At 41.9% G+C, this 16,871-nt stretch overlaps 1 protein-coding gene across 2 annotated transcripts in view; it reads right to left on the bottom strand.

Annotated features, from left to right (window-relative positions):
- Nucleotides 1–1,241: 1,241 nt before the first annotated feature.
- LOC135492327 (uncharacterized) overlaps nt 1,242–16,871 on the bottom strand; it is an 87,273-nt gene continuing 71,643 nt past the window's right edge. For both annotated transcript variants that reach the window (XM_064778726.1, XM_064778727.1), the window contains exons 3-13: nt 16,502–16,642; nt 15,438–15,593; nt 14,421–14,723; nt 12,909–13,070; nt 10,347–10,514; nt 9,412–9,647; nt 6,914–7,056; nt 6,509–6,751; nt 6,103–6,274; nt 4,071–4,257; nt 1,242–1,980 (exon numbers count right to left, since the gene is read on the bottom strand). In XM_064778726.1, coding sequence (XP_064634796.1) covers nt 1,802–1,980; nt 4,071–4,257; nt 6,103–6,274; nt 6,509–6,751; nt 6,914–7,056; nt 9,412–9,647; nt 10,347–10,514; nt 12,909–13,070; nt 14,421–14,723; nt 15,438–15,593; nt 16,502–16,642 — 2,090 coding nt within the window. In that variant the 3' untranslated portion in view covers nt 1,242–1,801. The remainder of the gene's footprint in view (nt 1,981–4,070; nt 4,258–6,102; nt 6,275–6,508; nt 6,752–6,913; nt 7,057–9,411; nt 9,648–10,346; nt 10,515–12,908; nt 13,071–14,420; nt 14,724–15,437; nt 15,594–16,501; nt 16,643–16,871) is intronic.

Below are 16,871 nucleotides of genomic sequence, written 5' to 3'. Positions count from 1 at the left end.
TCGCCTGAAGGAGACCAATGGCAATATCCCTGTTCATCTCCAACATTCGTGGCATGTTTCAGCGAGTGTCAAACCAAAACTGAAAGCATGACCAACACTGCCAGTCAATTTCAGTGTTGAAACCTTGGTGGAACAGTTTTGTATTTTTGAAACGGCACTTTTTTTCTAAATTGAGATTCATTCATGCGTAGCAACAGGTATGGCGCTGTCATTTTTACCCATTATGTCAAATTATGTTATCATGATGTCCTGCAATTTTCATTGCATTGACGTTGATACTTCACGTACAGCAAAGTTCAATAGTTAACGATTGATCGAACGACTAACGACGTAAATGCTCTAACTTGACACTGCTATTGTACGATTTTCTTTTCATAGGGGGGGGGGGGGGGTCTTTGAAATGTTCTCCAAATATTTTATTTGGGGAAGGGTGTACATTATATGAAGCTGTGATGCGAGGTTTACAGATAGTTGAGATTTCTCAACATATCAGTCACACTAACACCAACACAAACAGACGTAAAACAAGTCAGTTCATATGTAAAACAAGTCAGTTCATATGTATAATTAGTGTAACATATCTGCTACAAATCTGTTACACCAACACCTACCTAAAACCAGGTTTAATCAGCAATGTGGACGCGCTCACTGTGTGCATCATCAGTTTCTTATCAGGATTTCCAATCACCTGTTGGGCATGCGTTGGATTAGGTGATGGCCATTGGATTATGTGATGGCCATATCTGTGGAGAGTTTTCTCACTGGAAAACTGACAAGTCTTCCAGAAGTCACATCAGTCACTCCACGATATACTAGACGTTTTAGTTAGTCCTATATGCTCGAATGCAACCGAACTTGGTCTCCAATTGCCTGGGGAGAAAACCTCGTTTGGCATTGAACTGCCGTTCATCCAGGCGCAACAGGCCAACGAATGAGCCAAGACCAAGTAGTCATATCCCGAAATTTTCATAGCATTGCTGTGAATATCAAACATTAAGGGGAACCTACTTTTGTCGAGGTGCTTAGTAAGGGCTCGAGATTCTATGGTTCTAATGAGGCAAACATCTCTTGTTCATAACCCGGCAACATCTTGTGCAGTGCAACAAGAAGAAAAATATCAAACTGCAGCCTGGTTTGCCTTGCCCTGAACAGTACAATTTGGAGAAGTCCAAATTAGCACAAGCATTGTAGCTGTATCCAACAGTCAAGTAGACGTACATACAAAAATCCGAATACGATGATAGGTTTGGTAGCGTTTATTTAACCAGCAAAGATTAGGTGTCGCAAAAACAGCCAAATAATAAAAATGTAGTTAGAGAACATGGAAAAGGAACGATACATTACAAATAAACATAAAATACATTATAAACATACAATACGTTACATGTATAAAAAAGAACTAAATCTGAACTGTCGCGAAATCAATTGGTTTTTCGGAGCCGAGTATTTTTGGCCAAATAGCCAACTCGCAGCACAATTAACACTGAACACTGAATAATTAAAACAAGTTAAACAGCAGTAAAAAAAACTCAAATGATCGGTACACAACATTGAATGACCGGTACACAACATTGAATAACGAACAAAACAAGTTACTTCTAATCATTAAAACAGACCGGTAGTTTTATAATAATGGCGAATTCGAGCAAACAACTTTTTAACAAAATTATAAATCCTCATGTAAACATCGTCCTCGATCTATTCTGAAGTTTCTTGCCTTGCATAGAACTCTAGGTTGATTGGGCATTCTACGCAGTCTCAGTCCGGACGGCGTTAGAAATGTAAAGAGCCAGAACGAACTTTACATATGGGTTTCGTAGCGCATGACCGATACTGCAGATTCTGGGATTAATTTCCTTGGGGCTCTCCTCCGCCTGCGTGATCTCATCGTGACTAAAATTGCAGCGGCAACTGCTATCACGAGAATCATGGCTACTCCGCCAATGCTGATCAGAAAAAGATATTTGCGAGGTAGGGCAGCTGGAATAGAAAATGGAACATGTGAGATATTGAATGAAGGTGTTGTACAAACTAGCACCAATTGCAATGCGGTTTTCAGGATATTATCTGAAATCTTGTTTTCTATAAATACTTTATGGCAGGAATGCGAATGCATGAGTCTCATTATGTAATCAGCCAATTAAGAAACCCTTACAAAAAACTTTATTTTATAACTTTTGAAATATTTTTCGCTAGAACGATGTACACAAAATTCTTATACCGACAAAAAATCATTAAAATCGAACGAGTAAAAATGAAGACGGAGCCATTGAACTTTGTTAAATTTAGGGGTTTCACTGCCAAAAGCATGTTGGCAGTGGCCGCGCTGTTGAAAAACAGCTCTATCTTCATTATTACTCGTTCGATTTTGATGATATTTTGTCGGCATTCTTAGAATTTTGGCTGCAAAACCAGGCGCATGTCGCACAGAAGACGAGCATAAATGACGCCAGGAGATATTGGAAGAAATTGATGTGCTCATATTTCACAAAAGGCAGACAATGGAGAAATGAACAAACAATCCGTCTCAACCTGCCTAGCTCAGAGCGGCATGCGCCTGGTTTTGCTGTGACGGGTCACAATTGAGCAGCCAACGATATTCGAAACGCTCACGAATTACGATGTTATTCTGGAAGAGTGTGGTCAAGCATTCTGATTGATCACAGCGGGTATTAAGAAAACGTATAGAAGCTGATGAAAGATATATTAAGCCGCGTTCTCACTAGGGGTTTATACCGAATCGAAACCGGAATAAGGCGCTATTCCACTTCGGTGCGTCACTTGATTCGGTATAAATTACCTTTATATCGCTCTAGCGAAACCGGTGATTTGTATCGACATCGATGCGCTACAACCAAAGCGATACAGCTACGCCGCAATATAATTGCAGTGTGACCTCTTTATTAGTTTATTCCGCAACAAGGTGGATGACTTATCAAGCCGCGCAGGCGCAGTAGCTAATGTCACCTCTATTTCCGTTTTAGCGTATGGAGAAAACGTGTTGAATATTTTGTCATTTCTACCACTTATTTTGGTGTAATGGCGGCGAGAGGTGAAACTTGGGGTATTCCAGAGAGGCTGCTGCTCCTGCAGATCTGGCGTGATGAGGATGTTGAGGGCCAACTGACTGGTGTGCACCACAACACGCCAGTTTACGATCAGGTGAATGAATGACCTTCACCCTGCAGGGCAGTTTTCTTATCTAACGTATAGGTGGCGTATGTCTATTGCGGATTGAGTGTGACGCGGTTTGTTTCGCATCGATGTCGGTTTCAAGTGCAGTGTGACCCGAACCGATACAGTGAAATCGGTTTCGGTATTTTGGAATAGGGAAGTCGGCATGAATGCGAAACAAGTGTGAACGCAGCTTTAGAAGCTGATGAAAGATATATTAGGAAAATGTGAACGAAGCTTAAATAAATTCACGTGATGCCCATGCCAATTTCCTTACTAAGGTTAGGTGTCAGTGAAATCGGTTTCGGTATTTTGGAATAGGGAAGTCGGCATGAATGCGAAACAAGTGTGAACGCAGCTTTAGAAGCTGATGAAAGATATATTAGGAAAATGTGAACGAAGCTTAAATAAATTCACGTGATGCCCATGCCAATTTCCTTACTAAGGTTAGGTGTCGTATTATCACCTCCACATTTTGGCGATTACATCCCTCAATCCGCTCAATATCAGGGGGACCAAATCAAAATGACGCATTCCCATACATGCTTATCATGTTATGTGGCACGAAAACCGCTATAAGCACTGGTCAGATTGTCAGTCTCCCGATTGTGGAATAAAAAGGTATTTCTGTTCCTGGTATTGGTCAGTGAACAGAAACCAAATGCCGAGCAGGCCATTTCCGCTGGGAGATGTTACGAGGAAAAAAACACATTCAAAAACGTACCAGCGAGAGGTTTGAATGTTGAATTGGAGTTTAAATTAATCATCTGATCCGCTCGGCTCCAACACTACATCCAGATCTCATAGCTCTGTAAAGTAAGCGGTTGTCTGGTGTTTAAATTGATAGTTGCAGCAATTGTCGCACAGACTGCACAACTCGCAATGATTTTACTTACTATCAGATTTCTCAGTTTTCTCGGAAAGACTTCCGCTGGATTTCGAATCTGCAATAATCTGCACGGGTCCAGTGTTAAGAGCCTCCAATCTAGTCGACCCCGATTGCAGTTCCCGTACTTCACGCTGCAGGATAACGTCGCCTTCCAATGATGCAATGGCTCTTTTAATTCTACCGGAACAGTCAACCTGCAATGCATTATTTCAAACATTTTAAAGCTTTCACTCGGTTCTGTATCCGACGCGATACCTCATGACACGCAATACCAATGTACATTCGGATTGATCGATTCGAAAATTAAACTTTTATTATCATCCAGGCAATTGCTAATTTTGAAACTGCGACCCTTCATCCACAATCCAAACAGTCATAATATATTTTCTTAAATCGCCACACCGACGTATGTAACTTAGAAACCTGGCTACGACCGTGTTGGGGATTCCATCTGCACAGCACGGCAAGTGTCATTGCCGTTGGTTTTCGGAGGAGCACGTCTGTAAAGCGTCCTCGTGACTTAATGGAGACTATGAGATACGCAACTTGTAGCAAAACTTGTCTACTTATAGTCATCCGTGTACGTTACGTTGGAATGTATAGAAAGTTGGAATGTATAGAAAGTGTATTCATAACAATAATGTAACATGAATGCTGATTCGATTCCACCAGTGCCTTGTGACCAATTTACAGCTCGTCATACAAACGCGCGATATTTTGGCAAATGGCCGTCTCCGTTGAAGACCAACCTCTCCATCTGGGGACTACTTGATTAGCAATTCAAGATGGCTGCTTCGTAGCCTCTGGTAACCCCCCCCCCCCCTACGTCACCTCCAGAATCTGGGGGTGACGTAGTATGTCGGACATCAGACCCGTCTACTTGGTCGTTATGTCTTACTACTGTTTCTGCACGACAAACACAAAATGAGTTTTAAATTGAGAACACAAGACATAAATAAAGACACCAGACACGAAACATACAAAAATAAATTCTTTGACGCTACTTTCAATATAAGGTTTTGCCACGTGTTAAAACTAGTACCACCATATAAACAAATCCACGTTGCTGTCATTTAATCCTGACGACACGTTTTTGTTACAGCTAATTCACAATCATGCAACAAATGGTAAAAACTAGTATTTGTTATTGATATACTAGTGTCGTATAAAATATTTTAATGCAATTTATTGCTTATTTGCCGCATTGTGGAAATTTGTATTTTTAATCACAGTAATATATGAGCAGGATCAAAAGCGAGAATTCATAGGAGGCTTCGGTTAATGTTCATATGATACATGTATTCAGAAGCAAAATCTTACTTTCCATATGTGCCAAGGATTAAATGAGTGATATCGAGTGACGTCATCGATTTGTCAATTGTCATTAACTTATCACAAAGCTTTTATTTTTAGGCGTTTCCAGGGGTCGATAAGCAGTTGCGATTTGACCCCCGGGATTCGAGGTTGGTTGATGACTGACCAGGCTTATGCAGTTGATGGTGGTAGACCGGAAAAAATCTGAAACGAATTGGTGTACTGCTTGACGATCTTGCCCGTTAAAGGCAATATGTCTGTTTTGTAGTAAGGCTGAACCCGCGACTGAGCATTTCACGGTCCAATGCCAAACACAGAAGATACACCTTCACCATACATGACATACAAGCCATGCACATAATCCAGTTTCGCCGATCTAAACAGTGATGTGAATGATTTTGAATGATTTTGAATCGGAATGGAATAAACAAAAGAAACGTTTTTTTGGTGGCAGTTCGTTTCATTTCCCTCAAAATCTACTTGCGTTGTATTTGTAGTCTCCGCGTTCAGAAACGCGATAATGCACAGCTTCTGATGGAGAAAAAAATCAGACCAAAATTTGATGACGTATTTGGCAAAAACTATAGTACAAGTATACGTACAGGTTTTGCTATAAGTTTCGGATCTCAAACTCTTATAACTGCAGACTGCAATGAGAATGCAACTGGAGGCGAAAAGGGTCATGGAAGCCAAAACTATAACCTCGACAAAGCAAAACAACTTACCGGGTCACAGTCTTCGTCATTCCTGCAAACCTTGACGGCACAGTGAAAGAACATAAATTGCGTATTCTCTAATTGAAACATTGGGAAGTAACCAGTCCTCGATACCTCTGCATCAGCTGGATCGGGATAGAACGTGTTCTTCGCGTTCAGGTAGGAGTCCACGACTGGGCAACTGAAAGAGAAGAGTTTCCTGAACAAACTTTTTTCTGTAGTTGGTATGTTACTTTTTACCAAATCCCAAATCATGTAAATCGAAGCTATCCGTAACTTCTAACATCTTAGGAAGGTGTAACAGGTAATGTGGAAAAGGTATCAACTGGGTTGTTCAGTCATATGCTATCAAATCCATATTATCTGCCTTGCTCCACCCCCAAACATTCAGAATTTATCCGAACTAAATGCATACCCTTCATAAAGCAGCAGAAGGGAGGATGTAGCCGGGTTGGACAATTCTGGCCGGTTTGAGGCAATGCAAACTTCTGGCCTGATGGAGTGGTACACGCTCTTGTCTTCCGTCATCTCTATGATGAGCATTGTTGGCTGGCCTTGTCTGATGCCCTGCACGGTTGCGTCCCGGCCGAATTCATCATGAACATCCATTGTTAAGACAGGGTGCACTTCATCTCCCTCGGACGCCATAGAGGCAAACCTGAAAAGGATAGAATGTCATTGTAACGTTTAAAGAGCAAAGTCTTGCTGCCTTTACAAAGGCATCACGGGAGAAATAAAATCCGGCATTTCCCCGTTATATTACAGGATTCTCTAATATACATATTCCCTCCATGCCTGTAGTCTTTGGTAGAATACTAACCCGACAACTTTCGTTCCGGTTTCGGTGAACACATGCGAGATAGTATCGTATTGACAGTAAAGATGGACGCTCTCATCCGACCTGGTCCTTCCAATGGCAGTAGTTTGAAGGACCATCCAGTTGTTGTAAGTGATGTGGCGCTTCTGCAATACAAACAAGCTTTAAACAATAGGAAATGGTCAACAGGTATCGACACATCCTTTTTATACGAATAGGTGTCGATATACGAACAGTTTTACCAAGAAGACAATTTATAGCCTGTTCGATTTTTAGCGCCGCGCTTAGGTAAGCACCAGTGTAATGTTTTTGAGTGTTTCTGTTTTTGAGTGTTTCCCCTCATTGTTTGGGAACGCTCAAAAATAGATTTGACAAGTTTTTCTGTGTATCCCCCCTCCCCTATTGAAAAGTCGTGGTCTCTCTAGCTGCCTATTGTTTGGAAACACTGACACATGGGAAACAACCACAGATGTTACACCGGATCTCGCTTCTTGAAGCGGATGTCCAGTATGAATTGAGCCCGAAAGCTCACGCACCAGGCTCTAATCTAGTAACTTTAGGGTAAAGAAGCGTAAAGAAGGATGACCAGATACCAGACCGGGTGTGCGTCAACATCAAGAACTACTCGCGAACCTTATTGACCAATTTCTTTTTGCCAAAGAACTGCAGTTTGATGCAACAACGCACATTTGTGTACATTGCAAAGCCGGCATTTACAAGATCGTCCACCATTTTTTCTCAAAAGTCACATGGGGCGGCCATTTTATGCCGGAATATACCGACGTAGAGGGGAAGAGACTAGAGAAGCAGGTCCAGGACAGATTGCCGCGAAAATTTATAAATAGTTCGGGAAACTTATAACATCCTCTTGCAGCATCCTCTTGCAAACAGGGCCTACTCCATACACATCTTTCTGATTGAGGGAGTAAACATATCGAGGCCACATATCGAGTGATCGATGGCCGGATTTGTCAGGATGTCAAGCCAGCTTCCCAAACTATTTATAAATTTTCGCGGCAATCTGTCCTGGACCTGCTTCTCTAGCCTCTTCCACGTAGAGGTTCGCTCACTTATGCCTGGCGCGAGATGATGCGCCAGTACCAAAAAGAACGCACTGGCGCTGACTCGCGTAGGCGCCGCGCCAGTAATCAAACATGCTATCAAGGCTCCGCTGAATCAATGAGTTACGAATCTGCTAAACACCCATTTTTCAAAATGCACGTTTTGTATACATGATCTATCAGCCGAACACCTTCCGCAGCAGTAAAGCAGGCTCTAAGCTCTCGATTAATTACCTGTTCGTAAAATATACCACGATATTAGAACACATTCCAGTTCTGCGACAGTTTTAATAAAATTATTCTAATGTCGATATTGGAAGGACATCTTCTTGTAATGACCTTCACATAATCATGTAGTGTAAAGGGACGAGAATAAAAATAATGACCAATTGTTTAGGGGGGACTTACTTTTGTTGAGGTGTACATGCAAAAAAAATTATACCCACCTTTAATCATCGATTATAATACGTCAACTACTAATTCTTATTTTAATTGTAGTATGTCATTAGAAAGAGCTGGATTTACTCATTTAAAGGATACACTAAACATGCATCTGGTTTCACGGGCGAGTCCGTAACACTGCATTTGTTTGAATGGCACCCCGATCCGTACTGCGAGTGTTCTGTGCTTCGTAACTGTGGGAAAGTGAAAATCACAAACAAAAAGACTGATGAAGATTAATCATGGATTCAAATTGATTCAAATGTTACAGTGTGAAATTAATGGCACTGGTCCCTCCACGTGACCACCCCCCCCCCCCCCCCCCATCCCATTCAATGCACAGGCGACATGGTAAGCAAGAGACATGGTCAGCAAGAGACATGGTCAGACTATGTCTCTTGTTGATTTGCCAGTGTGGACTTAAACTGCTGGCAATCATTAAATTGCTACCGATTGAAAATAAATGCATGTTTAGGGATCATATGAAAGAGTAAATCCAGCTCTTTCCAATGACATACTGCACTTAAAATTTAAATTGATGATTCAAGGTGGGTCTACTTTTTTCGAGACCCTGATATTTACAGCTGCAGAGGGATATCTAACTTAAAGCGAACTGGAACCGCCGAGCCAGTTCGTATGACCTCGTTTTCATTTCCCGCGTATCGGGTGATCAGAACGAGGCATGAATGAAACATGGCGCCTAGCTGTCAATCATTGAGTGACGTCACTACTATGGAATTTACTACAAAAACTCATGAATGAAAGATCGCATGACTCACGTGATTCTCACATGATTCTCAATGATAACAAATTGAACTGCGCATGCTCGGGCACTGGGGGCGGAGCTACAAATTTGAACTCGAATATGAAGTTGGAAGTTCGACTTTCTCGGGCGGTGAAAGTCGAAAAGTTGAATAAATCGCTCGGCGGTTCCAGTTCGCTTTAAAGCAATCGGATTAAACACTGGCAAAATCCTATTGCTTTGCAGCATTTTCCTACCGTTGGAAAGGAAACACGGGTACCACAAGTATCAGTCTGGTCGGAAGCAAGGTCGAGGCCCACACACCAGTCACTACTTCCATCGTATTCAAATCGACAAGGATCTTTTCCAAGGTGGCCACCTATGTAAACGTACGCATCCCCATTGGTTAGTTTGGTTGCCATGCCAGGGAGGCGAGTAGTGTCGTGGGGAGTGTAGCATATGTTCATTCTACTTGCAGAACAGGAAACTGCCACTGAAACAAAAGATTACAAGTGTGTACTAAGGCTCAGCAGTTAATGAGGCATTACCACGTGCTTTCCGGCATCACCACGTGCTTTCTGGTATAGAAGTTTAAAATGTCCTAGGATAAAATGTCCGGGAACAAAGGATTCTATTTTGCGCTTCAATCTGAGCTATTGACGGTCATGGTCTCTATAGAACCATATTGCAGAATACAATAGGGCCGGACACTTTTTCCAGGGGGGACACTTTTTACTTTTACACCGGCATCACCACGTGCTTTCCGTCAGTTAGAGAAGTCCAAGTAGAGAAGTCCAAGTAATGCACCTTTTTTTGCGTTAATCCGTTTGATAATACGTATTGAAAAAAGAAGTTTCTTTTCACGAAACAATAGAAACGCTTCATGACCTAGAGTCATTTCCTCTAAAGAAAGTGTCCTCACGACTTGGTTCTTCTATTTATAATAAAGCGTGGTTCGATAAAAACATCTCAATGTAAGCATCGCTGTTGTCTACATATCGGAGAAGTAAAGCTTTAATGGCACCCATGATTAAATTCTCAAGTTCAATGCAAGGTCGGATCACAACCAAGGTTCCGATATATTACTAAAATGGCCGAGTCTAAAAAGAAAATAACAGGAAAAGATTTGGAGGTGAAAAATCTAGTGGTCACGGGTGTAGCACAATGCCAGTTGGGGCACAAACGTGTTTACCGTGGTTTACGTCACAATCAGTGCTGGTATCATGAGGATCTGAGGTACTCCTAGTTGCTGGGCACATACACCCATCACGAACACCATCATCGTCAATGTCATAACATATGCCACCGCGTGACTGGCACCACCTGCAGTTACCATCAGTTTCTTTGGAAATTGAGCGATCTGAAATCAAGACAGAAATGAAAAGTGCAATGAAAAATGCCACGAACTAAAATGACCCGCCAATTCAACCAGAGAAGCCTACTTAACCAGAGATGCCATTTGCAATCATTCGCCAAAACTCCAAAAATCGTCATATCACAAAGGGGATGGTCACTTAGCAAGTTGGTTTACATACGTTGGTTTACATACGTTTTACCAAGTCATATCGTTATTTCAAACTGTGTAAAATTTAATGCTCGTTTCAAAAAGTTAAGTTAGATTGTAGGTCCTAGTACAATATGGGTAGGTGCGAGAGAAAATGTCTTTAGAATTGATGATTTTATTTAGAATTGATGATTTTATTTAGAATTGATGATTTTATTTAGAATTGATGATTTTATTTAGAATTGATGATTTTATTAGACAAATGTGAAAAAGTAAAGTTTCTTAAAAAGGCAAGAAATGTGATGCCACAGCCAAACAAAAAGATATCATAATGGTTGATCCTATCACTGACTAACATTGACATGATAAAAAGCATCGTTATTTACCAACATCAATGTAAAATTAGGGAAAATGTATTAACTTGGCCAGAAAGCAGCTATTTGAACAAGGGAAAACACTTGTTGGAACATCCACCATTTGTGGTCAATTATGAATTCAACTTCGAGCTCTTTATTATGGCTCATGCTTTGGTAGTTTCTTAAACATGTGAATGAAAAAGGGTCTGAATTACTAGTATTGACCCTTGGACTGGGTTCTACAGGAATCTAGTACTATTCATGGAGCAAGATGTGATGAGATTGTTATGCAAATTATATCACAAAGGGAAGCCATTCTATGTGTGGTAGATGATGGGTCCCATTCAAATAAAATCTGCCATTTCGCCAAATAGCAAGAAACACGCATTTATCACACATCTCTCACAAGTTGTAATTTATCCATCACAGATATGAAACTTGTGTAATCCACAATAGTGCGATTATTCCTTGCCTTTTCCATGTAACATGGTACCTTGCATTCTTTGATGCCTCACCAGCGTGTATGACATTGCTGGCCAATGACAGATAACAGCCACTACGGTTTAACTAGGGAAAACTGCATCTCTGGGTGGTAGAACTTTTGTCATTGCCTTCTGCGAGTCTATAGCCAGTCGTCTGTTCAAGAACCGGGACATGCCCCTGGACACAAAATGGGCCACCCTCCACCTTCTGCATTGTAAACAGACTTGTGCATCAAAATCATGTGTCGGTCAAACACATGAAGCCAATAGCTGCATTTCCAAGTGGCAATGGTCAAATCATATGCTCATAGGCTACACAATTTTTTGTGGCCATCCAAAATTTAAATCCGGTTGAATCATTGGCTTGTTTGGTAATGAGTAATGGTAATGAGTAATGTAAAGCTGCAACAGACAGCCACTGAACAATTGCAATGTCATGGTTCAATTAATTACAATCGTGTGGCTGCATTACCGACCACGAGGGGAGTTCTCAAAGGTCACCAGCTGTCTGAAAAAAAACAGTTGCTTGCAGCGAACTACATGTACTTGATCTTCAAATTGGAGAATTGAGCAGGAATTTCCTAATCAAAGCTAAAAATGCTTTTTTGCATCATAGTTCACCCATACATTGTGAAAAAGAAACGATCCATGTGACCTTGAAAATAAGGTCAAATCAATAATCTGGATGATATATGTAATGTATCATTGCTTGGAGAACCTACCATACATTTTTTTATCGAAAACGAGTTACTCCGAGACACTTTTTAGGTTTCCACTTCTGGCCCCCTGGTGGCCTAGTAAGGAACCAGATCGGACCGAAATTAATCGTAAGAGGTCACCCGACCTGGGGGTCCTGTGTACAAAGTTTAAGTTCATAGCCCTAGCGTTTAAGAAACGCGCCACTGCTTTTGAAACAGGATTCGGACGACGGACGACCGACATTGCGGTGTTATAGACTCCCCTACGGCGAGCCAAAAACCGATGGACATTGACTTTTTGGTAGGACTTTACTTTGTTCAAACTTATGGTACTGTATATATGGTTCTAGAAAGACCACGGCAGCCAATTCCGACTTTCCACGGCATTTAAAATTTACGGGGCAACAAACGAACCTATTATGAACGTTCATCTCCGAGAGCCATTGGCGGTATTCATGGCCTCTACACAACGATATGATAACACAACTGTCTGAATACTTCAGGGCAGTTCACGTTTTCCAGGGGACATTTTGTACATCCGGATGTGCACAGACTGGAACTTCATTATTGGCAATTGTCCCGGGGCTACACAATAGACTCTTGCCAGTTTGCCAAAGTAGTCTTTACGAATGTTAATATCAGAAAACCGAATTGAGCTTACGGTAGTTAATACAAACTTACCGATACTTTTTTTATACTACAACTGTTACTTACAGCATTCGCGTTCTTCTCCAAATAAAGTTATGGCGTGATACCCAGGGTCACATTGACAGGTGAAGCGACGATTAAGTTCGCCTGCGTGAACACAACTCGAGTGGCCCAATTCACAATTCACTGCAGGTGTTCCAGTTGGATCGCAATAGTCGCCAATCGGAGCTAAAAAAGATTGTAATTAAAACCAGAAGTATTAAGGTAGCAGGAAGGGTTGAGCGTTTGTGGTTTCCGAGTCTGAGGGGGTTGGTGTCTGTTGACTGTGCTTTAAGAGAGACTAGGCATGGTGCAAGTCTCTCTTAAAGCACAGTCAACAGGCATTTGGTCTCAGTATTTGGGTAAGTACAGAATCAAGCCAGCTCAGAGAGCAATGATTGAACGATGCTGTGGACAAATCCAAGGATACTGCACGAGTCACGACCAACTTCTCATCAGAAAGCGTCACCACCAGCATATTCAATGTTCAGTTCCAACCTGTACCAGTCCAATGCACGCCTGTCATGGTCAGCAGTGGTCAGCTTAGCGCGATATGGAACATTCTTCCGAAACTCAAACGAGGGAAGTCTGCTCATTAGCATATCTCGCGCACTGCTCCTTCTGGTCAAACATCGTAGTGAAATCGTAATGGAAAACGTCTGGCGCAAAGCCAGACTAATAAGTGAAGAACTAATAGGTAAAGAACTTCTACTTGCGCGAGACTGCTGTGATGAAATTATCATTGCAGAGACTCCGGTGACGTACACATATATTTTTTAGAATCAAAAATGCCCTCAAAAGACGACATGGAATGATTATTTTATTGATATTTCCTACTATAAACCTTCCAATTATCACTTTATACACATATATCGGCGTTAGGTCGCATGCTTTTCTTTCCTGGTGACACTATAAAGCAAAATAGTTGCAACCCCGTAAATGCGCTACAAGTCCAATAATAAGTGACGGTGACCCGTATGTTTCGCCAGCTTCGCTTTTTTGCAGCTACGCGGCACTTTTGGCTCTTGCGTCTAGCTGTGGATAAAGGTCATTCAGTTTACTTGCCGTCAATATTATTTCTACTTCTGTGGAGACGCTTTAACTGGTTGAAGGGTTCCTGTACAAAAGGCCTACACAGTTTAGTTACGCATGTAACACGCAGCCCTATTACACGTACATATACCTTTTGTACAGGAGCACCTCGATCGGCAGCGTCACAGTATATCCGTCACAGCAAGTGACGAGTTCGGGAAGGAGTTAATTATTTTCTTCATAGCTGTTCATGAAAGCTACGAGTTTTCTTTGGCACAGCATCATTGTGTAAGCAATATCGGTGTGGTTTGCCATTGCCATTGCACTACCAAAACTTCGATGGGCATCTACTTTTAGAATCGTCGGTAGACATGTCTACCAAAACTTCGATTATGCTATTAGCCCCAGACCGATCGCAAAATAAAAGTTATGCCGTTTATGGAATCGATCTTGTTTTTCACCGAAGTCCTGCTACCCTCCAGAGTGCTAGGTGAGTCAATATCTTACCGATGCCAAGGTCACATCCTACTGTAAGGGCCACGCCACTGCTATCCTTAGATGGAGGACAGACACATCCAGTGGGGGAATCGTCATCCTCAATGTCATAACAATGTCCGCCAGTTTGTCTGCACGTTGCGCATGTGGCATGGAAACTTTCAATATGGCAGAGATCAAGGGACGGTACATAGGTCTTTCCACTGGGACATTCACATGTTTGCGTTATGACGATGCATTCAGAATCTGCAGGAAGGCCCGTTCGACAGAAAGCATCACCACCAGCCGAGGAGTCGCATGGCGTTCCGACTGCGACTGTAAAAGTGATTGCTATTTGAAGAAACCAGCAAAGACAATACTTTGGCCTCATGGATTTGATAGAGACGAGCATGACGTATTGCCAAAGTATCATATCAATATTTTTTAAACTTCAAGCCCCCGATACACGGTGGGTAAAGGTATTGGTTTACCTTGTTTCAATTGTTTTGCAAAGGTAAACCAAGGCCCTCCCATTAGTGTTGAGGGATACAATCAGATAGAAATATTAAATGCGGGCCTCGATCACACCCCTCAAAATTAACTGACCTGTTGTAAGTTTCTTTTGTGTCGTCATTTCTCTCCAGCTCTCAAGATAAGCACGTATTTTTCTAAGGTAATCCGATACCTTCAGCCACCGTGGGATAGCACGACAATGGTCTTTATTTTAGCGCAGTCAACAGTTAAGGGTGTGACCTATCTTATATTAGTTTCTGGCCGTCAGACACAATAAGATAGTTACCCCGCACTATGTTGCGTTCAATTAATTTTTTTGAAAACCGTCTATATATGTATAGATATACATATGTTTGTTAAAATGTTCGCTGGCTACTAATTCAAGACCTGTTGAACACCTCACTTCTGTTTGCCATTAACCCGAAAGGTTTCTGATGACTTGTAAAACCGTGCCGGATCATGTCAAACTCGGCAATAGTACATGCATTGTTTAGTGTAAAGCCTTTCAAACCTTGCGAGTATCAGTTCTTCACTTACTTTCAGAGCAATGCGTGGTTCCATCAACTAAACTTTTGGTTTCGTAGAATCCGGCACTGCAGGCACAGACGTCGCTGGCACACTCTGCATCAGGGTCACTTGTTGCACAAAACGCAGCAGCGTCCGTTTTGCCAGCACAATTATCGCCGAGTGAAGCTGCCATAAAGAAAGTTCATTAGACACACACACACACACACCAGATACCCAGTTGTAAGGTCATGGAGGTAAGCAGGGGTAATATTATAGCTCCTCCCACCTTGCAATAATTTCCAGTGGGTAAACATGTAGTACATGAGACGTCAATTAACCGGTTTTATTGTGGGCAATGCCCTTTCCCTTATGTATGTCAAAAGAGGGATTGTTGCTCGTCCTGGGGTCGCGAGACCATGATAGCCATTATTAGGCAACAAAAGTGCCAATACAGGGTGCGTTCAATTTCTTAAAGGGGAAGCTCCAATAACTAAGAAACAATTGGTATTATTGGTCATGGGTTTAATTTGAGGTCTTAAATGGAGGGTGGTGAAGCGGTACCGATGGACCGTGCAGAACTCCGAGGATGAAGTGGAGGGTTACAACGATGTAGTGTTGTTTCTTGACATGCCAGACCTCGGCGCTGATGAGACAGATATCAGCGAGGATGAGGACTGATTTTGAACTAAATGTGAATGACTTTCTTACTGGATCATGAGTTCATGTAGCCGACATTATAGAACTGCACTGAGTTACGATAAGCTGTTAACAATAATCCAAAAGCTGTTAACAATAATCCAACCTATGAAACAGTGTTGCCGTTGTCTATTTTATTTGGTTCCAGAAGCCTCGAGGTGTTAACGGTACCACTGTTCATAGATTAGGTACCACTGTTTCATAGATAAGACCTGTTTTATCTTGTTCCTGAAGCCTTGAGGGAGTTGTTAACAATGTTTTATCCGGTTAGGGGTGTTAACATCGGCAAAGAATACATTGTATACACATTTCACCCCCCCCCCCCCCCGGATAATAATAATATAATAATAATAACCCACTGAAAATTCTAATTTTTTAACGACTGTTTAGATACTTGCCTTGAACACAGTTCGTATCGCCAGCTTCTCCGTAATACAAGCTGGTACATACACACGCCGAACTGTCACATTTCGTGTGATCTATTGGAGAGTCGCCTTCATAGTTGCAAAACGTGTCCGTCGAACAGGAGTCGCCAACAGCTGAAAAAACCAGTACAGTAAGTTACACACAGGCTCTTTACATAGTTTTGGTCCCTTACTTTGCAGCTCAAGAGTTCAAGCATGGCCCAATAAACTCTTGTCTACTACGCTACGTACCAAAGCCCAAATATCCCTTGGTCCGATGGCTTATCAATGTGTCATCTGACCCACCCAACAACCCTACAAGACATCTTTAAAGGGCGTCGATAGGCCGAAACCGGCAAGACAT

The sequence above is a fragment of the Lineus longissimus genome, chromosome 8 (genome assembly GCF_910592395.1).
Source record: "Lineus longissimus chromosome 8, tnLinLong1.2, whole genome shotgun sequence".
In the NCBI taxonomy this organism is placed as follows: Eukaryota; Metazoa; Nemertea; class Pilidiophora; order Heteronemertea; family Lineidae; genus Lineus; species Lineus longissimus.
Note: the sequence above shows the minus strand (reverse complement) of the source record. Positions and strands in the feature narration are given on the sequence as shown.